The sequence below is a fragment of the Blastomyces dermatitidis genome, assembly GCF_000003525.1.
Source record: "Blastomyces dermatitidis ER-3 genomic scaffold supercont1.5, whole genome shotgun sequence".
Classification (NCBI taxonomy): domain Eukaryota; kingdom Fungi; phylum Ascomycota; class Eurotiomycetes; order Onygenales; family Ajellomycetaceae; genus Blastomyces; species Blastomyces dermatitidis.
Window position 1 is genome coordinate 489,252 of NW_025544778.1, and position 25,844 is coordinate 515,095.

Consider the following 25,844-nt stretch of genomic DNA (forward strand, 5'->3'; position numbering starts at 1 on the left):
CTTATAAGAAAATACTTCTGACTGAAGATATAAGAATTTATGAAGAAGATAGTGAATTCTTATACTATTTATCAGAATTCATGAGTAGTATAATTCAGGTTATATAAAGAACTCACTTCTCTACTCATTCTGCAGAAACCTTGAGAATAGCTAGAAATAAATATTCTTATAAGTCTCTCTGAAAGTAAGAATATATATAATGTCTGTTTTGACAGTGTGCTGATGATAGTGAATTACTTTATCAAGATAACACACTTTATACTCACTTATAAGAACTTAAAGTCAAAGAATTTGACTCATATCTTTGTCTGTGATGTAGTTCAGTTGTATGAATTATCTATAAACATTATCTTAAATAGAGAATCAATCTTCACAGAAGAGTTCTGATCTGATCTGATAACTATACTGAAGATCTCATAAGATCTAAGCATGACTTTTCATTAATAGACAGATGATCAGATAGAATATCTGATAAGTATATTAAAACAGTATCTGTAGTACTTTATTAATTACAATCAGAATGACTGAGTGCATTGATTATTACTCACAGAGTTCATATACAATAACTCAAAGTATGTTAGCACAGATAAAACTCTCTTTGAGATACTTACTAAGACTTATTCACAGATGACTTTGATAAACTCATAAGAGTATATTATAGAGTGTGATAATATCTGTGAACAGACTGAGAGAATTCAGAAGATTCAGAAGAAAGTCTGTAAATTCTTGAGAAAGACTTAAGAGTATCAGAAGAGATACTATAACTTCAAGCATATTATAAAGAGTTTTAAGAAAGATAATAGAGTCTGACTAAGTCTAGAAAACATTATTACACAGAGATCTAGTAAGAAGCTGAATCTCTTATAAATAGAGTCTTATAAGATTATGAAGAAAGTTAACTCACAGTTCTATAGATTGAAACTGTTATCTGAGTTGTAAATATATAATATTTTTCATATCTCTTTGCTTTATAAATATAAGAAATTCTCAGAAGAGAACTCTGTAACTTATCACTCTGTTTATAAAGTACTAGAGAGTGAAAGAGAATATCAGATTAAAGAGATTATTAACTCAGAGAAGTGAGATTGTAAGCTCTGATTCAAGATTCAGTGATAAGAATATTCTGATAAGATGAATAAGTTCACTTGAGAATTATCTGAGTAGATAAGATATCTGTAGAAGCTGAGATATAACTTTTATACTGTGAATTCTGATAAGTCAGAATAATGCAGTCTTTGCTAAGAATCTGATTATAATAAAGATATTAACACTGTTATTTATAAACTCTAGTCTATAAGATAATGAGTTTCTACTGAGATGAATAGTCTGTGATATATATAAGAGAAGAAGAAAATATGTTCTTATTAAAGTTAAAAAATAAGAAAATAAACAGAACTGTGAATACAATTTAGAGATTAATAAAGAAAAAATAAAGAAAACTCATACTCACATCATCAACACTTATAACACTCAATTCTCTTATAACTATCAATTTTCTTCTTCAAAGAAGCAGAGAGTATCATGCTCACAGTATAGATAATTATTGTATTTGATATGAAAACTATCAGAAATGCACAGACTTCAGAGAAGCTGAATATCAGAGTATACACAGTTGTAGCAGAGTCTTGAAGACTGATTATCTATATATATAATCAGATATTTCTTATGAAGCTGTGTTCACTCTCTCTGTTATACTGAAGTATTCAGCTCAGAAACAATGAGAATATAAAGAGAAGACTTATCTGCTCAGATTAACTTCTGTTATGAATTCATAACATTTACATTGTCTTGATTACTCAGATTTTACAGGTACTCAGAAACTTATCTCTCATTAATAATGAAATTACAGAAATGCACTGCAGTGTGAGAATCATTGATAGAAAACTTAGACATATTCACATATGTCTAGTCAGAGATTATGCAGATAGAAGAGAAATGATTATAGGCCTGTAGAGCTGTAGAAGACACTGACAACACTGAGAGCTTTATAAGAACTATTAGCTAGAGTCTGTAAGAAATTACTTATAAGAAGACTTACAGTAAAGAGAGAAACTATACTACTTGAAGTCAGAGACTGATCTGAGAGAGAAATGAGATGAGCTACTGATCTGAAGATCAGATGCAGTGACAGAGCTGAGAGAGATAAAGATGTAATTATAAGCAGCAGTGTCTCTACTTCATCAGTCAGTAAAAAGTGATTAGAGAAGTTGTAGAAACACTTATAAGAAGCTCAGTAGCAGTCAGATATTATTTATGAAGATATTAAAATTGAAAAAATTTTTATTCTTGAGAAGTTCTTGAATTAATATACAGATATTATTAGAAATACTCTCTCTCTATTATCTGAGTGAAAATACTTCATGAATGAATAAAGATACTTATAGTTTATAAAGATGAGAGCTGTTACAGAAAAAAGAGAAAAGAAGATGAGATTTCACAGATAGATCTGAGATATTTATACTACTTTAGAGAGATTTGTTTACACTGTGAATGATTCTGTAGAACAGTCAGATCACTCTAGTAAATAAAAGTGATTATGAATTACAGGCCTGAATCTTTCTATATGACTATAAAGAGTGATTACAGACTGTAAATATCTTGATTCTACAATTCTACAGAGTTAATAAAAGAATGAAAAATTTCTCACAATTCTACAGTGTCAAAGAGTAATGATTTGTAAGAATGAATAAAAGATTAACTTATAAATGTTTCTCTTTAATAAGAATAATCTCATAGAGAGTGATTCATCTGTGAGATGAATCTGTGTAATAATTATACAAGAATCTTATAAAAATAATTAAGAGTCAACTGAAACTCTTCTATATAAAAGATATAAGATGAATCTGTGTAATAGTCAGAGAAGAATCTGTAGACTATAAAGAATCTCATGAAATAAGAAACTGAGTGACAGACTCTTTTCTCTTTATAATAATAAGAGATTTTTCCTCACTGAGATTTTTTATAGATGTAAAGAATTTTTAGTGAGTATCACTGCAGTGCTGAGCTGACTATAAAGTCACTCAGTGAAAGGCTTCGCGGATGAAGCCTTAGAGAGAGAAGAATATGTAAGAAATCTCACTTCTTGCAGATTCTTTATCTCTATTTCTATCTCTCATGTAATCAATAGAGCTGGCAGCCCTTGGCTACACACAACTATATAGACTGGAGTTCATGAATACTATTCACAACTCAGCTTGAATGCTATTATACATTTGATCTCTACATTTATCTTCCTACCGTGAACACTTCTAGTAGTTAACAGTACATATCACACCAAGCTGCAAACACCCGAATAATCGCCTGCGAGCACTTATTCTTACAATATCACAGATATGATACTTAGTATACTAAGAAGATTGTATGAGGCATGCAGTAACTCTTATATATATTTCAGTAGAAGCAAAACAAATCACTGACTCCTTTGATGAGGAGCCAGCATCTAGCTATTCTATATAGACAATGGGTGAATACCCTCCTCTCATTCCACAAGTGAGGATAACCGGAGCGATACCTCAGCGGCGCCTCATTGCCAAGGAAGAGTAATCTGCTGACCTCATATAGAAGCGGGGTTCTCATATCCATCAATCGGATCTTCCTATGATACATCCGAATGATGTCATAGGGTGGTTGGAAACCGGTTCGGACGGGATGGAATCATCCGCATGGAAGCGATGGGCCGTGTGGAACCGCAACGGGGCCTTGGCGCGGCCGGGAGCGTGACATATATAGTCACTTTGCATGTTTATTTAATAATTAGTCCCAGCGGGATTCATGTCAAGAAATGTATGAGACCAGATCAAATGGGATCAAATGTGAAATGATCCCGGCGGCCATCTAATCAGCTATACATGCTTTGATTGGTTGATGAGCTGAATGAATGAGACTATGAGTGGATTGAAAGATTGAAAGTCAATTACCAACTGATTATTACTGTATTGTGCGAGGTCGGGGTCATGATTATGTAACGAGGTCAAGTGGCGCACTTAGCGAGGTCAAGTTTTCTGCTTCCTGAACTAACTATTAACTTTCATTTATACTGCGTATAGTTAGTTACTCTGTCGTGATAAATATATATTGACAAGGACAACGTTGGAGACAGGAGAATGATGGAATTACCTATACTACTAATATTCCTATGTTCATGCTATTTGTGTATCGGAATGGCCATCCTGATCTGCCTTTGTCCATGCAGCCCGCCCTGTAGCCGGCTCTCACAGCCCGTTTGTGCTACCGGTCTCCAGGTTGGTTCATCTCAAGAGTGGGAGAGCCCGATTGGTTAAGCTCCACTACGCTGGAAGAAGAGAAATTATAGCCGGACGGGATATCAATTACATGTGCGGCATCATTCTTCTGTTTCACGCCAATCTCCCCTGGATACACAGCTTCGAAGGCTCGCTTTCATACGAAGATTATGCACCTTAAATCAGGGTTTCTGCGAGCATGCCGGTAGCCGGGAGGTAGTTACTGTACTTCGAATGGTTGCTCGAAACGGGATTCTTTATATCCGAAGCCTAGAACACAACGCCTCTGCTTCTTCATTGTGATTTTCACCTGCGACTGAATGGTGTTAATATATCACACTTCGAAATTCTTGTCTTATCCTTGTTTATTTAGTGACGGCATAACTACTACTTCATATTGACATTGTAGCTCATTCGAGGGACTACCTACTTACGCGTCTCCTTAAGTTCTGGATCCCCTGCATCCTGACTCTTTTCAAGCCCAGCTCAATCCATTTGTACATTCGTTGTGTAGATATTGCCACTCGCAACGCTGAAGATTCAACACCACCCTTACGAATTAGGCGGAGTGGTCGTCTGAAAGCCGCTCGGACATTCTCATTCCACCGTTCATATTCCTCTCTCACGGAAGTGATGGAAAATAGGCTCGGAAAGCATACATGGTGCAACAATAATTTGTAAGTATGGTGTAATCCCCCCTAGTACTACGCTGCGTCCAATAACCATAACCTTTTTTTCTTCATCGCTCCCAACCGGTTCTACGGCGTCACACCCGCGGAATGCATCAGCCCCGCCGCGTCAGCAGGGCTTGTCGAGGGGCCACCGAATCGAGCATAATGTCAATGATCTCCTGGTCCATGCGTTTCAGTTCCAAACAAGAAAGCTCCCCAAGTTTCAGGATATTACAAAGCTCCAGTCCCTCGAGGAGATCCATGGATTCGATTGCCCATTCCAATATATTCCGTAATGTCCCCTCGCTCGACTTCAAAATGCTTTGCAAAGCCTTATCTATATTTTTCCATGTGTCCGGTTCGCTTGCCCACATCTGCTCTGGAGTAACAATAGTATCTGGCGATCCGAGGGCATCATTGAGTTCCTGTATAATCTTGTCCAGTGCCGCACACGGCGACGGGACATTTGCATGCTGAGCCACCCAAAGCTCCAGAACACTCCAAGACACATCAAGGAGCTCGTGCCCTTGGAGTTCGAGGATAATTTTCGAGACTGCCTCGAGTCGCAGCAGTTCATCGCCCAAGAGCAACTGGAGCGACTCGGCCACCATAGCTCCATAGTGTGGACAGGGACCAATCATCAGCTCGGGCTCGTCGGGAGAGTCTTGAAATCCCTCGCTGTATTCAGGAAAATCCTCTCGTCCTTCGCGGACGTCCTGCTTGGACGACCCAGCGGACAAAGAGTTGCCATCATTTGAAAGTGCACTGTTGGGTTGGTGGGGACGATCATTCTCCGATCTTTCGGTCAATGGGTTTAAATCCTTTTCAATGGTCCTAGCGCCTTGTTTGCTGCGAGAATCCGAGTTCACGGCGGTGCTAGAGTTTCCGATGGCCGATGTCGTCCGCGATGGCTTTTCTAGGTTGGCCGCCTGAGGTCCCCCCGCGGGGTTTTCTCGACTCTCCTTGTCGGTATCACCTTCGGTTACATTGCTTGCATGGGAACTTTTGCCCTTTCCAGTTGATTGAATACCAACGGCGGTCTGCACACTTTTATCCAAATCTAATGAGTTGATCCGCTCACTCAATATCTCCAACGCCACAGCTGATTCTGGTACTGAATCAAGCCCCAAACTATGAGCATTTCCCAGTGTGTTATGCGTGGTGCATTCTTCCGTCGTTATTATCGTATCAGTGGCGGGATCCGCGCGCGATGCCCGCTGCATGTCATTTCCCTGTTTCTGTTCGGATCCGCGAGTTTCGTCATACTTGACTTTCGGTAATCTCACCACCGGTTTGCGCCCACGTCGTTCGTCTTTTGTAGAGCCTCCAGTTGTATTTGCAATGAGATTTGCAGGCGGGGATTTTCCAGGTCCAGGGTCTTGGTCATTTCCTTTGGGTGCAGATAGGTGTTGCTCGCCAGATGTGAATATCGAGGTACATGATGCAGGATCCGGGTTATTTGCTTTTGAGCTTGACGGGCGTTGAGCACCAAATACAAACATTGGTTCTGCGGGTTTAGGCTGTGTGCTCTTGACTGAAGGTTCAAAAGAGTTGATCCTGGACGATAATATCGTGGGTTTTGGGGAATAGCCAGGGAAAAAAAGCGCTGGATTACATTGCCGTATTTGGCTGATATAGCCTGAAATCTTCGGTTTCCATACTCGGGATGACCAAAGCAACATATTTTCCACTATAACGCAAGTCTCAAGTACACCCCGGTCTTGACTCAGGCTGTGCTGCCAGATACATACCATTCTCTAGGGAAAATAAAATGAAACAAAGTCAATGGAAGCCAAAGACACAATCCGTACGAGTGAAAGGGGGTGTACTGCTTACATGGACATGACAAAGATTGTCCTTTATTTCGGAATAAGCCAGCCAAACTCTGATCTCCGATCCAACACATGTAAATGCAACTACGGGAGGAATAGAATCGTAGCTGCCTGTAGCAAACTTAGAGAGCTCTTCATTAAGCCGCAGAGCAACTAATGCCGCATTCGCTGCATGTGCGTAGTTTTCCTCGAATGGGAAAAGACCACGGCACTGCTCAACCACCGCCCAGGGGAAGCAGATGAACTTGTCCGGAGAGAGAAAGGTGAACTTGTCCTTCGTCCATCCATGAAGGCTGCCAACTGGAGAGGATATCAGGCCCGCAGAGCGTAGGTCCCCAAGTACCTCAAACGAAAAATTCGTCACAGGCTCTGCTGATCGAAGAGCGATGGGGACATCTCTAATAATTGGGTATCCATAGGTAAAATTTGGTTTTGGGCATTTCTCCGCATATTTCTTCGTGTCATCCCAAAGAATATTCTTCTCTCTAGACCGAACAAAAGGATTAACGCCACCTTTAAAGAGAGGGTAGGAAGGAATAGTACCTACAGAGAAAATTGATCAAACAACGCCCTTTTTGTTCAGTCATTAGATGGATGAAAGGACTACTTCAAGTTGTGGGAAGGGGCTTACTGTTGGTCCCTGCCACTTGGAAAACGGCTTTTATACTCTTTGAATATCTCCTCCAGAAGGCTTTGCCATTTATAATCCGGAGTATATGGAGGAGCTAGATCCCTAGCTCTCTTGGATAGGCCGGCACAGTGATCTATCCTCCGCCGCCCATCCTCAGTCATGGAAAGGAGCGGGGCGGGGTTATGCTGTATAGGCGGGGCCGGAAATCTCCCCGGAGTGAAAGGTTTACTGCGGTCGGGCCCCAAAGAACTAAAGTCTAAGAGGGCTTGTCTGTAAGACTCAACGTGAGCTGGCAGGGAAAGCGACACATCTCCATTTGCGTCCTCTGAGAAAACGCCTTCAAAGTAAACCATTCCATCTCTTTCCAGTTCTGCTCGACTAATAAGGGGTTTGTCGGGTGGCATTCTGCGGACTCTGTAACGCTATCACAATGGTCAGAGAGGTTGAATTTGGCTAGATTGAATTCAGGTTCCCAGAGTTACAAAGAATAACTCAAGATAGCTTCAAAGGGCGAGTGAGTCTTCTGATGCTGTAGGTAATATTTCGAGCGCTCAAATTATATGTGAAATGGGCGGAGAGGAGAGGAGAGGGGTGCGGAGAACCTTAGCTCTTATTCAAAATGCGAGCCCCGCCATGCCCAATGTGTCTGCTGGGTAAATCCCGGTGAAGTTCATTTTAAAACCTCCGACTGTTCGAGGTTGGAGGCGCATCAGTGAGGGCGGCTACTGCTCGATCTTGATAGGTTGTTGGACGATAGCGCACCGGTCTGGCATTCTAACGACATGACAGGGTTCATATCCTCTAAAATAATATACGACATAAGCGTAGCCCACCTTCGTGAATGCTCCAAGGTACCCCAATTGAGTTCGGTTGAGAAATCGGGGTTGGAATATTCGCTTGAGTGAGCAGGAGCTTTAATATCCACCAAACCCGGGCCCTGTAGGCACTACGCGGAAGGTAGCCACATAATTCATTATTTAGGCGAATTAATGTCAGGAGAAGAACAGAAAAGAGGGGAGCTGTGATAAATGTCCTGCTTCAAACAATCAATTCAACCAGAACGATTGGGTATTGTTTTGATTCATTCATCTTGAAACCAAGGTTGCTTGAGAGCATCTTTGGCCTTAATCCTTATTTAGATCAAAACTTGTCATTGATAGCCCTAAAGGACTTGTCAATGTCCTGCCACATGGAGATGCGATTTTTAGGGTCATCAGTTGTGAATTTCGTCAGCCACTGATGTTATATTTAAGATCGCGCCATGAGGCCGACGAGGACTGGCCCGCCCCCATGGTTGAGAAAGCAGGCGATTCACAGCAGTTCTTTCCTTCCGTATCAATACGGAAAATAATCCTCCGAAGCGTTGTAAAAATGCAATTTGAAAAAAAGGACGATGTCATTGAAATATCACGTTTCCGAAAGACAGGGTTTGGGCATACTTACGACAAGGTTGAAGGGAAAAATGACCAAAGGGATATTGATACGGGCAGCAGCATAGGAGGTATATGCAGGATAATAGGGGGTTCTGCTCTGTGTTGAAGGAGTGGATAGAATCCCGGTTTGACCAGCCAGCTTCGTGCCCAGCTTCAAGGCTTTCTCAGGAATATCAGTAGAAGCCGTTGGAATTGGCCCTAATTGTGTTGGTTGACATTCTTGTAATTGGCAGTTTGTTGGTGGATATGATCCGCAGGATTGGAATTGAAATACGCGGAAGCGCACAGTTCGAGCACGACTTCAAGTATTCAATAGAGAATATAATATCCATCGTCTAGAAATCATGGCATCTGAGTGCGAAGGAAGAGGGAGTCTCGATGATATTGTAACACTGAGCATGTAAAGAAGCGGAGTAAATTCCAATGTTGGTTCATATATTAACGACCCCGCCCAGCACACGATTTCAAGTCTGGACAGATTGCTTCGCAAAGGGATTCCTAAGGAGATTCCTAATTCCGCTAGCTAGCATTAAATTCAATTAATTAGTCAAAATCAAGCGTAGCTTAGAGGTTGGCCTGCCGTGCTTGTGCTAGATTTTAGAATTTATATGTCTCTGCTCTCTGATTATTAAGAAAACAAACCTTGGCAAGATCTGAGAAAGCTATATTGTTACGTTACCATGAAGAATATAAAATCGATTGGAAAAAGGTACAACAAGGTTTATCGTAAAACATGAATGCCTTTCATTTATACTACTAATAGCTAATATTTAGTTAAACGTTGTGGTAATAGCCAAGCTTGAGTTTTTACCCGCAATGTCAACCAGGAGTCAAATAAAACAATTAAGTATATTCTCGCCAACATCCTCCCATATATATACCTCAGCAGGAGTTCGCAACAGCTGCTAATAAAGAACAGGTAGCGCATCTGTTATTCCGTCTGAGTATTGCCGATACATATGCGCTCTTGCCAGTACCAATAAACTATCCATAATTTGCGCTCTAGAAGGCCAGAGCACCATTCGAACCATCACTCTAAGTGAGAGCATTGCGGGCCGCGTCAAGGCTCTTCGATGGTCAAAACCACCCGGGCCCTTAATTGCCGAGCCCGATGCATTTACACCGGATAGCCAGCGCATTCTCTGCGCCAGCGGACACCGTATTTCCGTCTGGGACCTGCATGATGAGAACTGGTCTGCACAAATCGAAGCTGGCGACGCGCTCCATTTCACACATGTGGATTTTGCAGCAACGCATGATGAAGTGATCGCCTTTTCGGAATTCAACGCCCACCTAACCGTATTCTCTTTAGCGACGGGTGGGCAGAATGTGATAAAGTCACCCAAATTTTCCAATGCGGCTGGTTATGGCTTTCGTCCGGTGACAGGCCACCTTGCGCTGCTACTGAAACTTGATGCGAATGACACATTAACTATCCATGAGCCGGAAACCTATGAAGTTATCACCACCGTGACTCTTAACACGGTTGATGCTCAGGGCTTAAAATGGAGCCCGAATGGTGCGTGGCTTGCTGTCTGGGACTCTGCGAGCATGGTGCCGAGGGTAGAGATATACACGGCCGATGGGCAGCATTATAGGACCTATAGTGAGGGAACCAACGATTTAAATCTAGGAGTTAAAACGATAGAATGGAGCCCAGATTCACAACTTATGGCTGTTGGGAAACACGATGGAACTGTTGCTCTGCTGAACTGCAAGACAGTGAGTTTCCTATCTTCCGCCAATTACGCCAGGTATATGTGTCACTAAAGCTAACTTCAACTCCCTAGTTTTCTTTGCTTTCAGTTCTCAATGACCCTCTCTCATTCGGGTCAATAGGCCGCGACATCTACGTGGAGCAACAGTCCAGCGTCACGAACGGGACTGAATATGTCCTCGCCCCCAAATCAACTGTTTTCCCGTATACCTTCAGCAACGCCAGTGGTGGGGCCCGCGCAGTATCCTCCCTCACGTTCAACCAAACCGGTGATATGTTAGCAACAATAGACCATAGCCTCCCACATATCGTGTGGATGTGGTCAATGAAAAATAGCCAAACCCCGAGACTGATTGGCGGGTTGATACAAAAATCCAGCATCCGACAATTACTCTGGTGTCCCAAATTCCCGCAGCTTCTGATGACCATCAACGAAGATGATATACCCACAGCGCACCAATGGATATGCAATCATCGACCAAGGATCGCTCGAATCCCTCTTGCGGATGGGGGGAAGTACTCCGCCTCTTGGGTCAGGGCGGATACTGACCAGAGTGGTTTAATCTGGTATGGATGGCAGACTGGGTACACGTTTGGTTATGTCACCGGCAACGGCACGGAGACTAGCTTTACTCAGGTTCTAAATGTTGAAGACGAGCATCCCGCTTTGACTATGGATGACTTCCCCGTTACAGGAGCATGATAGCATGGTCTACGCCCTCCGTCTCCCTTTTATCTTCTTCCCACAAGAAGACAATTAGATGGCTTTTCTTTATTTATGAAATATCTTCTATGACTACGCAAATGTTACCGGGCTTGTTCTAAAAGGATTTAACTGGTACTGTTTTCCAGACAAAAGATATATTGTGGCATTAAAAAATTATATAGAGTTGAAGCTTGGAAGGTCCAAACTTTCCTTTTCCGGTAAAGGGATAAAACTTCAATCTAGCCCGATTCGACCAAACGAGGGCTTAGGGCTAAATGGTAACTAGCTTAGTCATACCCCACTCGCAATTTCGCACCTTCTTTGGGCCGCGACTTGACGACTTCAAACTTCTTCTCGACCGCTGTTGAACACCTCGTCGTCGACAACCACCGCACATACCACCCAACATGGTTAGTTACAGCTGCCTGCTCTCCCTTTCTATGTTTCCAGTGGTCGATGAGAAGCCCAGCGCAAGGATGATGTGGGATGAAAAGATCCGGGACAAGCGAGAGAAGATTTACTGACGGGTTAATGATTGCGATTGCGATAGGCACCCGCAGCAACCTCCGGCGGCAAGAAGCAGAAGAAGAAGTGGTCCAAGGGCAAAGGTACGGAAGAAAATCACCCATAAGAGAGAGGAGGCTGTGATGCTAGGATTTGAGAGGGGAAGGGGGGGGGTTGTTTCTTGGAGAGGGGGATATTCGGATATCTTGCTTGGACATAACTGGGGCACACTCCTCCCCTGGATTCAAGCGCGAGAAAGGAGGGCAGAGAGGACAAATGGAAACTGACAATAAGATTTTCAAACAATACAGTCAAGGACAAGTCCAACCACGCCGTTGTCCTCGACAAGGCCACCTCCGAGAAGCTCTACAAGGATGTGCAATCCTACCGCCTCATCACCGTCGCCACCCTCGTCGATAGACTGAAGATCAACGGCAGCTTGGCCCGGGAGGCCCTCGCCGATCTGGAGGAGAAGGGTCAGATCAAGAAGGTTGTTGGTCACTCGAAGATGAACATCTACAGTATGTCGAATACCCCGTTTTTATATCTTCCGTCGTTTCTTTGGACCAGATTTATCAGCGATGTTTCATATACCGTTTCCCACCTATTGTCCAGTATTCTAACAACCCGTCCCTCCAGCCCGCGCCGTTACCGCAGCCGAGTAAACGAAGTTTTCCGAACCATTTTCCGAACCATTTTCCGTTTCCTCTTTTTAACCCCGGGTTTTCGCGTTCGTCAAAGCGGTGTTCTTGATTTCATTGTTGTTGTCTTATTTTTTCCCTCCATGTTTATCTCGTCAGTCATGAGTGTATGGATATAAAAAAGAAATTAAAAAATATCTGCACTGCAGAGACAAGGATCTAAGATTCCACAGTATTCAAAATTGGTCAAGGTTTCCAATTGTGAATGGATAAAGTAACTGGATCTTCAGATAACCTGAGTAGAGGATCTATCGACCGTTACCAACACAAACAAACGTCGCATTTCCAGTCGAATTGATGTCCATGCTAGGTGCCTATATGGAAACTTTCTTAGGATCACGGGGGCTCCAAGAGTTGTACGGACTGGATGTAACATACCATTTAACATACTTGTTTGATGCTCTCTCATTTTACTTGAACTCTGCACGAACGCTCTCACAAACCATTGTACAGTAGATGGTAAACAAGGTACCTCCCTAACAGCTACAGTTAAAGTACAGGCCTTCCTAGCATGTTTCGCAATAGATAAATATCACCCATCTCAAAACCCACCAAAATCCACTAGATTTAATATCCCATCTATATATTCATCTCGTATTCCCCACATCCAAAAAAAAAAAAAAAAAAAAAAAAAACAACAGAAATGTTAAAACCCCCAACCAACAACACCCTAGCCCTCCCCACCATTAAGCTGCGACCTTAACGGCCTACTCTTCCGCGCCGCCTCACACAACTCCCTCTCCGGGCCCCCCATCAACCCCTCAACCCCAACCACCCTCCCAACCTCAAAATACTTCTCATGATTAGCAAAAAACTCCCTCCAATGCTCCACCTGCTTCCGCACACTCTCCCTCGCCTCCCTCCACTCCCGTTCGCGCCGCACCTTCTTCGCCGCAGCGCTCATGGCCCGCTCGGCCGCGCCACCATCGTCGTCTTCGACGGGGATGTACATGAGCTCCACGCCGCGGAGGTCGGGCGTGCGGTCCTCGGCGAAGCAGCCGGTGACGTAGGCGCGCGTGGCGTCGACGCCGGCAAGGGTGTTGTAGCCGCCACCCTTGCCGTAGATGCGCGGGTTGGCGGAGACGTCGAAGATGGTGCGGTTGATGGCGATGTAGATGGGGAGGGAGGGGTCGGTGCCGTTGTAGAGGGCGAGTTGGGCGGGGGTGAGGAGTATGGGGCCGCGCTGGATGGGATTAATTAATTAGATTTTGGCATAGGTTAGAGAAGAAAAGGGTGCTGCATTGTATCTAGTAGGATTTTTTAAGAAGGAAGGGGGTTTCGTACGAGATAGCTCTTCAGGACAGGCCAGCGGAGAATCTTAAGTTTATACCCCCACAGGACAGAGTCGGTGGTGACATAGTATGAGAGCGCGGAGGAGGTGAGGAAGAGTAGGAAGATGACACGGAGGATATCGAGGGGGCTGATTGCCCAGCTGTGTCTGGGCTGTTCCGTTTGCTTTGAACTGGTACTACTGCTAGGTGTCTTCTCGTCGCCCAGTGAGGAGGTAGAGGCGTAATCTAGCTCATCACTTTCATCCGTGTCCGTTCTATCCTTCGTTGAGCGGGAGGGGCCTTTGCCAGGCCGCTGGCGGAGGTCGGACATTTTTTTTTTTTTTTTTTTTTGTTTGTTTTTAAACTTCACTTTGTGGTAGAGCACAGGACAACGTTGGAAAGCTGTTGAGCTCGGCGAGCTATCTTTACTGCTCCAATATGCAATCTCTCGCGCCCTGCGAACGATGCCCGATATGTAGGCAGGCTATTTGCTGGGATATGTTGGGAGTTAGTTGTAAACAACTTGCATTGTTATCAATGTTAATTGGTCGTCTTTATTAACTATTGGAAAAACATAACTGGCCGAGTCGACATTCCTGTTACGTCATAGAGTGATGATGATGGTCAACGGTTTATGAGAGCTTTAAGAGGGCACATTGAAGCGATAGATATAGAAATAAAAAATAAAAAAATACCAACGAAAGAGTATCTAACCCCAGGCGCAGGCTGGGAATATCTTTTCTATTCTTATTTAAGCGCCTACGCAGCGTACATCCGCAAACAAGCCCGTAGCAAATTGACATTGGGGGGTGCGAGTTGAGTTGCTGGATATTCAGTAGAAATACGGATGAAAATCATATATATATATATATATATATATATTCGCAATTTCCCTACCCAACTCTATAAATCAACAAAGGTAGTAGTTTACTGGGTGTTTCGCCTTTCCCTTCTTCCCGTTTGCGTTCGAAGCAACCTGACTGGCCCAAAACTGCCCTCCCTCAACGATATAGGCACATGCAGGAAACTATAACAATAATAGATAAGGTATACCGTGGAAATCCATACAAGGAGTGTAAAATCGATGAAAAGGGAAAAGCGGGGCATAGAGAGGGCCCTATCAGCACAAGGAATTAAACAGTTAAACAGAAAAATGTGCTCGAAAAAAAAAAAAAAAAAAAAAAAAGAGAGGGGAAAAAGAGATGCGATACGACGAGGGTATTCTTCTTCCTCTTCCTCATACAAACGAAAACCAGTTCTCACAACTCCTGCTCCCAATTCCTCGAAAAGACTTCATTCAGCGCCGCCTGGAAGGTGCGGCAGTTCATGTCGATGAGGCCCTTTTTATCCTTGGCGTCTGCGTTTTTAATCACGGAGACGAGACATAGGTACCTAATAATAATAATAACATACCACATATCAGCCCTTCTTCCCGGACTAAAAAAAACGTAAAATACAGAAAATGGGCACCATACTTATTCATCTCCATGAGATGGATCATACTTTTGTCATGCAAGACGACATGACTTTCCGCCTCAGGGATCTGCGTGCCCTTGGGTTTGCGCTCGGGGTGGTCCCACGAATACAACTCGCTCACATCGACGATGACGTCGATGTAGTCCGAGCACATTTCGTAACAGGCCATGTCTACGGGCCTTGTGTCGGATGCGATGTAGATCTTGCTCAGCACGTCGAAGAGGTACGTCTTCTCCATGCCGGAGTTGTTGGCGAGGATGTTGATGAGGTTTTCGAGGGTGGAGAGCTGCGGGATGAGTTTCTGAATCACTTTGCTGAAGGCTTCGAAGACGGAGTAGTCGTATATCGACGTGAGGTAGTAGTGCACGGCCGCATTCTCGTAGCCGGCGTCGCTGAGCTCATCTGAAATGAGCTGGACGATGTCGTGGAACGTGTCGGCACGGTATTCCTCGGATAGGCCGTCTACTTTGTGAATAAAGACTTCGATGTTGATGTGAGGGTAGTATTGTTGTACGAGGAGGATGGTTCGGTTTAGCCTTGAGACGGCTTCCAGGTAGTCATCTTGGGCATCAATGACCCATACCAATGCGCCCAGATTGCCGAAAATATCTTCCAGGTCGAAGGATGGCTCGAGATATTCCAACTGGCCAGGGAAATCCCAAACCTGGAAGTCCATGAAGGAGCTGTATCAGGTTAGCGAAACAACCCAACATCGGACAGAAGTAGCAAAAAAAAAAAAAAAAAAAAAAAAAAAAACCCACTGGATCGAATCCTTTTGGATGCGAGTTGTCGATTCGAGGAATAGCGTTTCCGTCGGGGGCATTTTATGAAAGACGACGCTCGAGATAGAAGATTTACCGCTCCTTGACTCGCTTCATCAGCAACTGCATTTGCGCACTCCGTCATCAATAAACATATATCCCCCCTCGGGGCACTCACCGACGTAGCCCCATCAGCAATAACCGCGGCTTCGTATCACGAAACTTGTTACTGGATACTTGCCCAGACCTAGCCTGCGCTTGCGACTGCGCCTGGGCGCTTGGAGGATGTGGATGATTCGAGCCCTGTAGATTTTCCTCGAGGCTTAGCTGTGCTCTGGTTCTGATAATAGGACGGCAGCCATGCAAAACTGAGCTGTCAGAATAGACAAATCGATCCTGTCCCGGATCGACGGGGCGAAAATGCGATGGGGGAATTCGCGACATGGTGAGAAGGGAAGGGGGCAGAGGTCAATAAATGACGGAGCGAAAAATGCGCGACAGATAAACAAAAAATCACATCATTGTCATGATGACTTCTTTCGCTTGCGCGAGCTTGGCTTTGAAGCTGAATCGTGTTTTTTTTCTTGATTCTTTTCGTTTTCTTTGTGGTCCTGTTTCGAGAAGACTCCCTGAACCGGTCCTTAGGCGCAGGAGAGGTTCGTATACACCGGGGGCAGTTCCCCCGAAGGCGCGCAAAAATACCAAAGATATTTATTTATTGCTGGCGACACAAATTCCGCGAGAGATTCGTCCCGGGCCTAGCCATTATCGCAAGAGGAAAGCGGTGAAGCCCGGCAAGGGGGATCGCAATTGCTCTCTCTCTGGCGGGTATAGTTATAGCAGAGCAAAGAAAGGAGGGGTTTTCTTTGTGCGCAGAAACAGAGATGGGAAGAAGAAAGAGAAGGAAAGCCAACGGAAGACACCAAAAGGTAAAAATAAAATAAACCAACGGTTCAGGACCGTAGCACTAGAAAGTCAAAAAAAGTAAATCTGAGAAAGAAGGTTTTTCGTTTTTCTCGTGGATTTTGGGGCCGATTCAAAGGAAATAAACAAAGCATATATCATCACTGATGATGCCTTGACAGGAAGGAAACCCGGGTGTGTTTATTTTAACAATAATAAGCTGGTCTGGTCTGCAGAAGCCATTCTATAGGTGAAAGGAGGCGAACGGAGGATGGATATAGTGGATGATAATATAAATAGTTGTTATATATGGGGGGGGGGGCTCGCACAATCAAACAATGGGTATGGTATGGTATATGGAAAAGGGCAAAAACAGAACGTAATCTCGGGGACATGGCGCGACGAGGGAAGAAGAGCAAAGATATAAAAGAAAAAAAAAAGAAAAAAAGAAAAGTCCACTGCGGAGCGGATGGAAAGTAGGTAGGGTAGAGAGAGCGAAAAGGTGAGTGAAAATAGGCAAAAACAAGCGGGGTCATCATCATCATCATCATCATCATCATCTTCTTACCTCCATGTTTTTGGTGGCCAGCAAGAAGACAAGATTCCAGATCAGTGGATTAATTGGTTAATTTGTATCTATGGGGCGGAGGGCTGGATATATTTAATAAGAGCAGCAATTAAAAGAGTGAAAACTATATCTGTCCTCAGCCCGGAATAAATAGTTAAGTAGTTAACGTAGTGTAGTAGTAGTAGTAGTAGTAGTAGTTAGTTAATAAATAGTGTGGACGTCGTTGCGCGGAGGAATCGGCGGGCGAAAGAAAGAGATAGCAAGTATTTAGCCTATTTATACAATTGATTGATTAATTCATTCATTCATTCATTATTAAGGATCAAGTCCATCATCACATACTTCTGCTTGATAAAGACAAAGACAGGGGATTACACGTATATATATATATATATGGGATATCTAGGAAGAATAGGTAGATAGATAAATAGATGAGGTGTCAATGGGTTGTGTGTATATAGATAGATAGATAGATAGAGACCTAGGTTGAGGATGGAGATGTTTAAATAAGCTTGAGGTGAAGAAATAAAGAAATGAAGAGATGAAGAGATGAAGAAAGAAAAGAAAGAGGAGGCTGGAAAATAGATAAATAAGTTATAAATATTGCAACCAACTAGTTAAATAATAGATAGTTACAGACTCGACTCTGAGATTCATCTAACCAACACAGAACACAGGAGATGATGATGATGATGATGAATGAATGGATTGATGAGGTACAGAGTATAGAATTAGAGAGTTGATTCAGTGCAATTTAAATAAATAGCCCAATCAAAACCCATGTCAATATCATTATGCCTGTTAATTGCTGAAGCTTCTGATTTGCCATTTATTATTTATATTTATTTATCTAAATATCTTCATCTTTCTCAGTAGAATGAATAATAAATTAATAAACAGACAGCCAGCAACAAAAGGAAAGAAAGAAATCTCTCTGACCATTAGAGACAAGAAAAAACATAGTCAATTGAGTCATGGAGTAATAAATAATTTAGAATTGTTGGTGATTTTCAAATAGCTAAATAGCTAACTAAATTAATGAATATTCAAATATTTAACGTCATCGCCGAATCGCCAAACAAATATTTAGACTTCCACCTCAACCTCAACATCTCCAACAAACAACAAACAGCAGCAGCAACAACAACAACAACAACAACACCTCTACGCTTTTCCCCCATCACCAACATACTACTAGATTGTCTGTTCTCGCTCTCAATCCTGCAACATGACGTCCCTTGTCCCCCGCGAACCCTACTCCAAAGAGGAGCTGCACAAGCTCTATCCAGACGGCTTACAGCTGCAATTGGTCCAGGTGGTGAGTCTCCTTGTTCATCTATTTATTTAGACACCGCTAAAGCCAACAAAAAAAAAAAAAAAGACTACTTACAATATACTAACCTATATCTGTTTCTTCTCTCGAATAGTTTCTACGCCATGGTAATTCCTTTTCCCCTGCGCATGTTCTCTCAGTAAACATCTATCTCTCTCCCAAACTCCAAACTTTTCTATATATATTCACATTCGCATCCCTCCTTTCCTAGGTGAACGGACTCCGGTATCTTCTCGCTTTCAAAATGTACGCCTGCTACTCTCTCCTAAAAATACAAATCAATTCGCATCCTATTTATAATATTCATTCCCGTGGCTAATTGATAGCTTAAATAGACCGGCCTAGCTCCATGTAAATGTCTCCCACTCTATTCACATTCCAGTACTCCATAAATCCACTGATGCCCAGCCCACTCCACCAGTTTGGCCGTATTGCAATGCCGCACGGAAAATGACCCAAATTGCCGCCTCAAAGGAGGATCTGTCTAGCTGGGATAGTTTCCAATGGCGGAGGAGGATGGAGAGATTTGGAGAAAACGACCAGGCATTGATGGCAGTAGGCCCGGAAGGAGAAGCTGAAGGCATCTGGCAAGTCATGACCCCATCTATATCTTTGCAACGAATCCAAACCACTCAGTCAGGGCGCTTATACCTCGAAAAAATTAGTCTACCAGGAGAATTGACCGATGAAGGCCGCGAGTCCACCTATGCGCTGGGTCGGCGACTACGGCACCTGTACGTCGACCAGCTGGGCTTCATGCCCAAAATCAGGTCGAACACCGATGACATGTATCTCCGCACTACCCCGATCCCTCGAGCTCTCGAGTCGCTCCAGCAGACCTTTTGGGGAATGTACCCTCCCGACGCACGAACTGCAAACTTCCCTCTGCCTACCATCGTGGCCCGCTCCCCCGCAGACGAAACCCTCTATCCCAATGAAAGCAATTGCCACCGCTTCAGACAACTAGCCCGCCTTTTTGCCCAGAAGGCAGCAAACAAATGTATTTTGCACGCAATGCCATGCCTACCCCTGCTTATAGATTGATTGCTATATTATGTCTCGTAATAAAACCCAATTCAATAAGGATGCCAAGACTAACTTTCAAACTCCTGCCGCTTGGTGGTGAATTCTGGTTGATTTTTCAGGGAACGAAACTGAAGACATGGAATACCTTAACTCCCTCTGGTCCAAATGGATGCCCTCAAACTCTCCCCGAGTGGCAGTTGATTCCAGCCCTCGCCTGTCCGGTATCATGGACACAATCAATTCCACTCTAGGACATGGCCCTGGCACACGTCTCCCGGCAGAATTCTACGACTCCAAGGCCCGCGAATTAGGCGAAAAAATTGTCACAGATGAGTGGTTTGCTGGATACAACGAGAGCAACGAATACCGTAAACTAGGCATCGGCGCTCTCATGGGCGACATTGTCGATCGCATGGTTCATGCATCGGTTGATGGCGGCTGGCGACCAACCACAAACGGAACCGGCAACGGCAACGGGATCGTCAAATTCGCCCTAAGCGGCTGCCACGATACCACCATCGCCGCAATCCTGACTAGTCTGGGGACATTTGACGGCGGGAAGTGGCCGCCCTACACCTCCTCGATAGCAGTAGAGCTCTTCAAAGCCACCGCCCAACCCCACGGCCCCAGACCAGGCGATATCCTCGAAGAACTAAACGTCCCTGATCTAGAAAACTCAGCATCAAAAGCAAAACAAACCGGCCTGATGTCCAAGTTTTTCGGTGGCGAGTCATCGCCAGCACCTAGCTTCCCGCAGCCCTCCAAAATCGCACGCTCGGCCACATCAGATCTCCCCACCTCGCCACTACAAAAATACTACGTCCGCGTCCGCTACAATGACCAGCCCATGCGTATCCCCGGCTGCGCGGCAAAGCCCAGCAACCATCTCCCCGGCAACGACACGTTCTGCACGCTCGAGGCGTTCAAGAAGATCGCAGATAAATTCACCCCGCGCAACTGGCACCAGGAATGCGGGAACAATTTGGGCGGGGGGATGTATGTGGAGGGGAATGATCCTGCTGGGTATTGAGGTGATTTGATTTCCAACGGTATTTATTATAAATGCGTAGGACGAGATATATAAGTATTGAACTTGGGTATATGTAAGTTGAGAATTGTATATACGTAATAATAATTTATAAGGGTCTGAAAGGGGGTGAGGGAGCCTTTGCACAAAATTTTGGGATATTCAGAAAAATTTACAAGCGTCTAGGATGGCTGTTGTTGTTATTTCCTTTTGTTTTTTTTCGTTTTCTTAAGAATAACTAACCATCTAGATAGATCCTGGTCAAATCTTCTAGGACACACTCCACCCAAACTTATGAACCGAGAGAGTAGAATGCTTAATAAAAGCCTTATATCCTGATTGAAAGCCTCCGTACTTTTACATTCATACATGCACACCACCCACAAACCTCTCATAAGCATAACTATAAAAGCAGTAACGACAGCATATCGTAAGGTCATATCATATCGCATATCGCAAAAATCATCCAGTCGCCTCAGTCGCCTCTGTTTATGGGGCGTTCATTCTCCTCCCCTCCTGACCAACACCTCCTACACCTCCTACTCCCCCTCCTCATCCCCCAACGGCTTCCGGCCCACCACCACAGACACCGGCGTATACGAATGTATACTCTTATCCTTCACACTCGCGCGGAAATTCGCCAGGAGCACCTGCACCTCCTCCACATCCCACTTCATCACGCGCGTCAGCAGCGCCAACGCCCACCCCTCGCAGCCCTGCAGACACTCAAGCTGGTGATAGCGCCCGACCTGCTTGAGCGTCGGGTCCTTCGGCCACGGCCCCACCACCAGCTTAAACCGCGTCTCCTCCACCCCTGCAAACCCGGCGTCAACCATGACGTCGCGCTGGGTCTCGCTGATCGTCGTCGTCTTGCCCGTGCGCTCGCCGCACTCGCGGAACAGCCGGCCCCACTGGCGGAGGGTGTGTTTCTTGTCGTCTGGGATGGAGCCGTCGTCGCTCTCGACCCAGACGGAGGCGTTGCTTATTTCCAGATAGCCGCCGGGCTTGAGGCAGGTGAGGCACTGTTTCATGAAGGCGGTCCAGTCGGGGATGCAGCCGAAGAGGTCGCGGACGTGGATGTAGTCGAAGGTGTTGGCGGGAAAGGTCCAGGGGTACTCGGTTGCGTCGTCGACTTGGAATCTCAGGTTGGGGGGCACCCAGCCCGGCTGCGTGGGGGAGAGGTCTGTGCCGATTACCATGGCTTCCGGGTGTTGGTCGGCGAAGTCGATGGCCCAGATTCCTGCGGAGATATATGGTTAATAAATAAGTCGGGGGACATATTTCAGGGTGGGTTTTTTTAGTTTGGAAGAACAAAAAAATCACCATACCCGTTCCTGTTCCGACGTCAAGTACTTTCTGTAGTTTTTACGGTGGTTTAGCTGCGAATCTTGGATGGAACGGCATAGTAGGGAGAACGGGTGGGTGGCAGCTACCTGGGGCTTGCTGATAGGCGCCAGATACAGTTTCTGCTCCTTGAGCAACATATATCCATGATGTGCAAGATCTAGGGCCTCCTGAGCGGTCTCGTCATTTGGTCCCCAATACGCCCCGGCTTTATATGCGTGATATCGACGCCCATGCTCCCTTTTTGTCGGTATTAGCATTGCCCTTTTTCTCCCCCGCTATTCTTTTGAGAGCTGGAGGGAGCATATAGTCAAGAGCGGGTGAAGCTTACACGCGATATTGATAGATCGAGGAGGCTATTGAGCTGGTCTCCGAACTATAGAATGGTAATTGGGTTAGTAAATAGTGAACATCCAAGGCTTTCCTCAATAATTGATTTTACTTAACATGCAACTAGCTGTGCAATGCAACAAGTATCATGGAATAGGGGGGGAAGGAGATAATTGTTTTAAGGGAAAAACCTGGATAAATAAAATAAATAAAAAAACCTACACCTCATCCTCGAAGCTTTCGGCATCTTCCTCACTGTCATCGACAACGATGTGAAACGGGTCTTGAACCGGTTCAGCCATGATCTTGGAGTGGCAGATCCAACTTCAGAGGCTTTTATACAGAACGAGGGACTCCGAATTTTGAAGCTCGGTGTGCTGCTGCAACAAAAACCGACATTAGCAAGATGTAAAATGTGTCCCAAAGCACTGGGTAGATAGAGATGTAACAGGAGATTCACGCCGACGTACCACAATTAGCAGAAAGAGGAAACCAGTGGAATGGGTGAATTAACGGATCAATCCGCCATTTTCCAATGCAGGGGGGGTTTGTGCGGCGCCTATGGATATATGTATATATGTATATACATATATATATACATGGCCCGCCAGGATCCGGAGGCTGCACACGAGGGGACATCAATCATCCTAGACAACCAGCCCGCCCGCACCATCTCATCCCATGTTCATGTCCCATCTTCATGTTGATGTCCCTGTTGATGTCCCTGTTCATGCCCCTGTTCATGCCCCTGTCCATGCCGCTTGTTCTCTGCACAGGATTGCGCCGGTGATTGCGGCGGAGGATGGCCCGCGGCCCGTCTGACATGGATTGTTAAATGTTAACTAATGAGTATATTCTTCCGTTTCCTGTCACTTGCATATCGCTGGTAATAATTGCTTTTTCTTATTATGCTTCTGTTTCTTCTCTGAGGAACGGAATCTCTTCCTGTCAATTCCATGACTGAAGCTGGATTGTTCTGGACGCCATTTTCTTCGCGAGAACATCTCCGCTTCCCAGTGATGGCGCTAAATAAAGAAATAAATAATCGCGCCAACAGCAGCATCCTTCGACTCCTCTAACCGCTTCAAGCTGTTATCCGTAGTCGGCTTCAGAAACCCTGCACAACATGCCATCCGTGGAGCAAGGCATTTTGCTTTTGCGAGCTGACGCTTACACGCACAGTGACAGGGAACTGTTCGGTTCGTATAGCCTATCGCCTACCGTTCTTTACATATTTACGCTGTAGTAGAGACCCATTAGCGTCGTCGCCGCTCGGAGTTATTCTCGCATTGGTGGGCTGGGAAGTTCTATATGCTTCTTAACTGACCATGCGCTCCACCTGCACAACGGCATCCGCAGCGCATAAATGGTGCTATTTGTCCCACAGTCTCGCTTTGTGGGGGCAGCATACGGTGTGGGTTGGAATATCCTAGTTCGAAAGCAAAGCAACTCGCGCTGCATGACTTAGTTTTCAAACGGCGGACTGGCGTAGGGCGCCGTCGAGGCTGCAGGCGGGCAAAGAGAGACGCCAGATGAGTATTTTGAAGGTTGGAGCTTGCTTTCAATCTCCAGCTTTGTGGAGGACGTGGAGAGTTCTTAACGGGGAATGCTTGACACCAGCCTCCATTTTGACTTCGCTCCTCAACACAAAAGAAAAACCCCCCTTGTAGGGAAAAATATAGCTAGGATACTCTGTAGTTACTGGTAAGTTAGTTAAAGAAGGCTTCTAGCAACTGTGTATATGCGCTAATTATATGATGCAGATATAAATACCGTCAACGGCGTCTCCTGGAATTGGGCCGGGGACAGGAGATATTTTCCAACAAGAGATGCAGCAATTCAGTCCTCTCATGCAATATATTTCACCGAAACTAGCTGCAGGGAACTTCGAGTTTCTTGAGACAGCAGAGAATACAACATACTGCAATCGCAATGCAGCTCCTATGCCATTGACGGAAGTGAGATGGGCCTCTACGCTAGGATATTGGACATGCATTATGCACCCAGAGCACATCATCATCCCTTGTTCCTGTTGAATTCATGAATTCCCTTAGAATTACCTTAGATTTCCACCTCTGAGGTACTCTTTGAGCCGCGAATTCTCTCCCTTCTTTCGGTTATTCCTCTCGCATAACTGCTCCCCATTCTCCTCTATTATCATCCTACCTACCATCTTCCTCAATTCCTCCTTCAATCTCCCATGATATTCATTTCTGCGTTCACTTCATATACCTTCCGAATAACAGATCCATCGACTCGCTCCGTATCCATCAGGTCATTGTCCCGCAGGTATTGGAACATACATTCGATAGCCTCGTCAGGCAGACTGTTGAAATCGACTTTCGCTACTCCCATCTGGACCCCTCGATAGTAATCCTTTGGACGCCAACAGTTTATACATCAGCCGTGGCTTTTCCTTGGCTCATTCCACTGGGACTTTTCACATACGTATCCATTTTTGACCTCGCAGCGGAGATGCGTCAAGAAATCGCTCTGCTTGGGGAATGACAGTTCGCTGAACTTGTACTTCCAGGTCAAGTCTCATTTATTTCGTGACGGGCCCCTTTGTCTGCAGGGTCTGCTCGTCTTTCGGAGTTTCGGTGCTCTCGCGCTGAATTCGCCTAACTTAGCTTGATTAGGAGGAGTCATGGTAGACGTCTTACTGCCATTTTTGACGAGAACAGTGGCCTGCGTCTAACGCGCGCTGCTTGGCCAGAATTTCCTTTTTCTATCGCACGAGGAGCGAAACCCTTGTTCAGGCAGACATTTAAAAAGATGCACAAGATTTGGTTCAAGAAGCTGTTTGGTCGGGTCTTTTGACTGTGAGAGAGTGGTTTGAGAACGAGTTAAAGGTGAAGAAAAGTGAGAGAGAGATAATAACAACCATATCAAAACGATGCTAAATATTCTCAGCTAACTGACATAACACAAGCGAGCATACCAGTGGATTCAAACGATTCTTAACAATGGCAATGAATGAAACCGTCTCGGGCAGCCGTTCAGATCCCTTTTCATGTTGAAGTCGATGCCTTCGTCATTTCCCGCTCACTACGCGGGCTATAGGTACTACGATGTGATATACTCACTCATTTACTGATGTCACTGGCAATTGTCCCCTTGGTCGATTGTGTAACCAAACTTTGGCTGTCTCCCATGCGCAATCAAGGGGGAAAGGTTGGTGGTGATATTCGCCCAATGCCCCCTGCTGTCGTCAGCCGATGAGTAGAGGAAACTCGATATACCCCAACCTTACTCTGCGACCAGATGGACAAATGGCCTCTGCTATTACTCTCTTCCTTTCCTTTCTTTTTTTTTTCATTTTGCTTCAAGCTCACAAGGTCGTTTTATCCTCTAGCCGATGCGTAAGCC

The 25,844-nt window shown here is 44.8% G+C and overlaps 7 protein-coding genes across 9 annotated transcripts; 3 read left to right on the forward strand and 4 right to left on the reverse strand.

The window, feature by feature from the left end:
- Nucleotides 1-4,089: 4,089 nt before the first annotated feature.
- BDCG_04743 lies at nucleotides 4,090-9,346 on the reverse strand. 2 transcript variants are annotated; one of them, XM_045420384.1, is made up of 6 exons: nucleotides 7,978-9,346; nucleotides 7,376-7,797; nucleotides 7,292-7,315; nucleotides 6,749-7,229; nucleotides 4,676-6,669; nucleotides 4,090-4,557 (listed from the first exon to the last, which is right to left on the reverse strand). In XM_045420384.1, the coding sequence occupies exons 2-5, from the start codon at nucleotides 7,777-7,779 to the stop codon at nucleotides 5,026-5,028; spliced, it is 2,553 nt and encodes an 850-aa protein (XP_045280991.1). In that variant the 5' UTR covers nucleotides 7,780-7,797; nucleotides 7,978-9,346; the 3' UTR covers nucleotides 4,090-4,557; nucleotides 4,676-5,025. The 2 variants fall into 2 exon arrangements, with proteins under 2 accessions (XP_045280991.1, XP_045276506.1); XM_045420385.1 differs by lacking the exons at nucleotides 4,090-4,557; nucleotides 7,292-7,315; nucleotides 7,978-9,346 and having other exon boundaries at nucleotides 4,988-6,669; nucleotides 7,376-7,890.
- Nucleotides 9,347-9,624: 278 nt separating this feature from the next.
- Nucleotides 9,625-11,228, forward strand: BDCG_04745 (uncharacterized protein; the record flags this gene model as incomplete). The annotated part of the gene is made up of 3 exons (XM_045420386.1): nucleotides 9,625-9,655; nucleotides 9,728-10,530; nucleotides 10,599-11,228. 3 exons carry the CDS (start codon nucleotides 9,625-9,627, stop codon nucleotides 11,226-11,228), a joined length of 1,464 nt encoding a protein of 487 aa, XP_045276507.1.
- A 410-nt stretch (nucleotides 11,229-11,638) lies between these two features.
- On the forward strand, nucleotides 11,639-12,400 carry BDCG_04746 (40S ribosomal protein S25; the record flags this gene model as incomplete). The annotated part of the gene is made up of 4 exons (XM_045420387.1): nucleotides 11,639-11,641; nucleotides 11,782-11,839; nucleotides 12,047-12,256; nucleotides 12,375-12,400. 4 exons carry the CDS (start codon nucleotides 11,639-11,641, stop codon nucleotides 12,398-12,400), a joined length of 297 nt encoding a protein of 98 aa, XP_045276508.1.
- A 656-nt stretch (nucleotides 12,401-13,056) lies between these two features.
- On the reverse strand, nucleotides 13,057-14,282 carry BDCG_04747 (heme/steroid binding domain-containing protein). Its single transcript, XM_045420388.1, has 2 exons — nucleotides 13,721-14,282; nucleotides 13,057-13,619 (listed from the first exon to the last, which is right to left on the reverse strand). The coding sequence occupies exons 1-2, from the start codon at nucleotides 14,036-14,038 to the stop codon at nucleotides 13,107-13,109; spliced, it is 831 nt and encodes a 276-aa protein (XP_045276509.1). The 5' UTR covers nucleotides 14,039-14,282; the 3' UTR covers nucleotides 13,057-13,106.
- Nucleotides 14,283-14,966: 684 nt separating this feature from the next.
- Nucleotides 14,967-16,388, reverse strand: BDCG_04748 (small monomeric GTPase; the record flags this gene model as incomplete). Its single annotated transcript, XM_045420389.1, has 4 exons — nucleotides 14,967-15,099; nucleotides 15,165-15,866; nucleotides 15,945-16,046; nucleotides 16,123-16,388. The coding sequence occupies 4 exons, from the start codon at nucleotides 16,386-16,388 to the stop codon at nucleotides 14,967-14,969; spliced, it is 1,203 nt and encodes a 400-aa protein (XP_045276510.1).
- Nucleotides 16,389-18,258: 1,870 nt separating this feature from the next.
- BDCG_04749 lies at nucleotides 18,259-22,744 on the forward strand. 2 transcript variants are annotated; one of them, XM_045420390.1, is made up of 8 exons: nucleotides 18,259-18,414; nucleotides 18,506-18,733; nucleotides 18,843-18,855; nucleotides 18,960-18,994; nucleotides 19,084-19,099; nucleotides 19,170-19,335; nucleotides 19,414-19,748; nucleotides 19,894-22,744. In XM_045420390.1, exons 2-8 carry the CDS (start codon nucleotides 18,644-18,646, stop codon nucleotides 20,802-20,804), a joined length of 1,566 nt encoding a protein of 521 aa, XP_045280992.1. In that variant the 5' UTR covers nucleotides 18,259-18,414; nucleotides 18,506-18,643; the 3' UTR covers nucleotides 20,805-22,744. The 2 variants fall into 2 exon arrangements, with proteins under 2 accessions (XP_045280992.1, XP_045280993.1); XM_045420391.1 differs by lacking the exon at nucleotides 18,259-18,414 and having other exon boundaries at nucleotides 18,543-18,733; nucleotides 18,843-18,994; nucleotides 19,084-19,335; nucleotides 19,894-20,877; nucleotides 21,056-22,615.
- On the reverse strand, nucleotides 20,877-24,087 carry BDCG_04750 (UMTA protein). Its single transcript, XM_045420392.1, has 7 exons — nucleotides 23,803-24,087; nucleotides 22,946-23,715; nucleotides 22,698-22,855; nucleotides 22,477-22,521; nucleotides 22,235-22,385; nucleotides 22,130-22,157; nucleotides 20,877-22,041 (listed from the first exon to the last, which is right to left on the reverse strand). The coding sequence occupies exons 3-7, from the start codon at nucleotides 22,775-22,777 to the stop codon at nucleotides 21,341-21,343; spliced, it is 1,005 nt and encodes a 334-aa protein (XP_045276511.1). The 5' UTR covers nucleotides 22,778-22,855; nucleotides 22,946-23,715; nucleotides 23,803-24,087; the 3' UTR covers nucleotides 20,877-21,340.
- Between the last annotated feature and the right edge of the window lie 1,757 nt (nucleotides 24,088-25,844).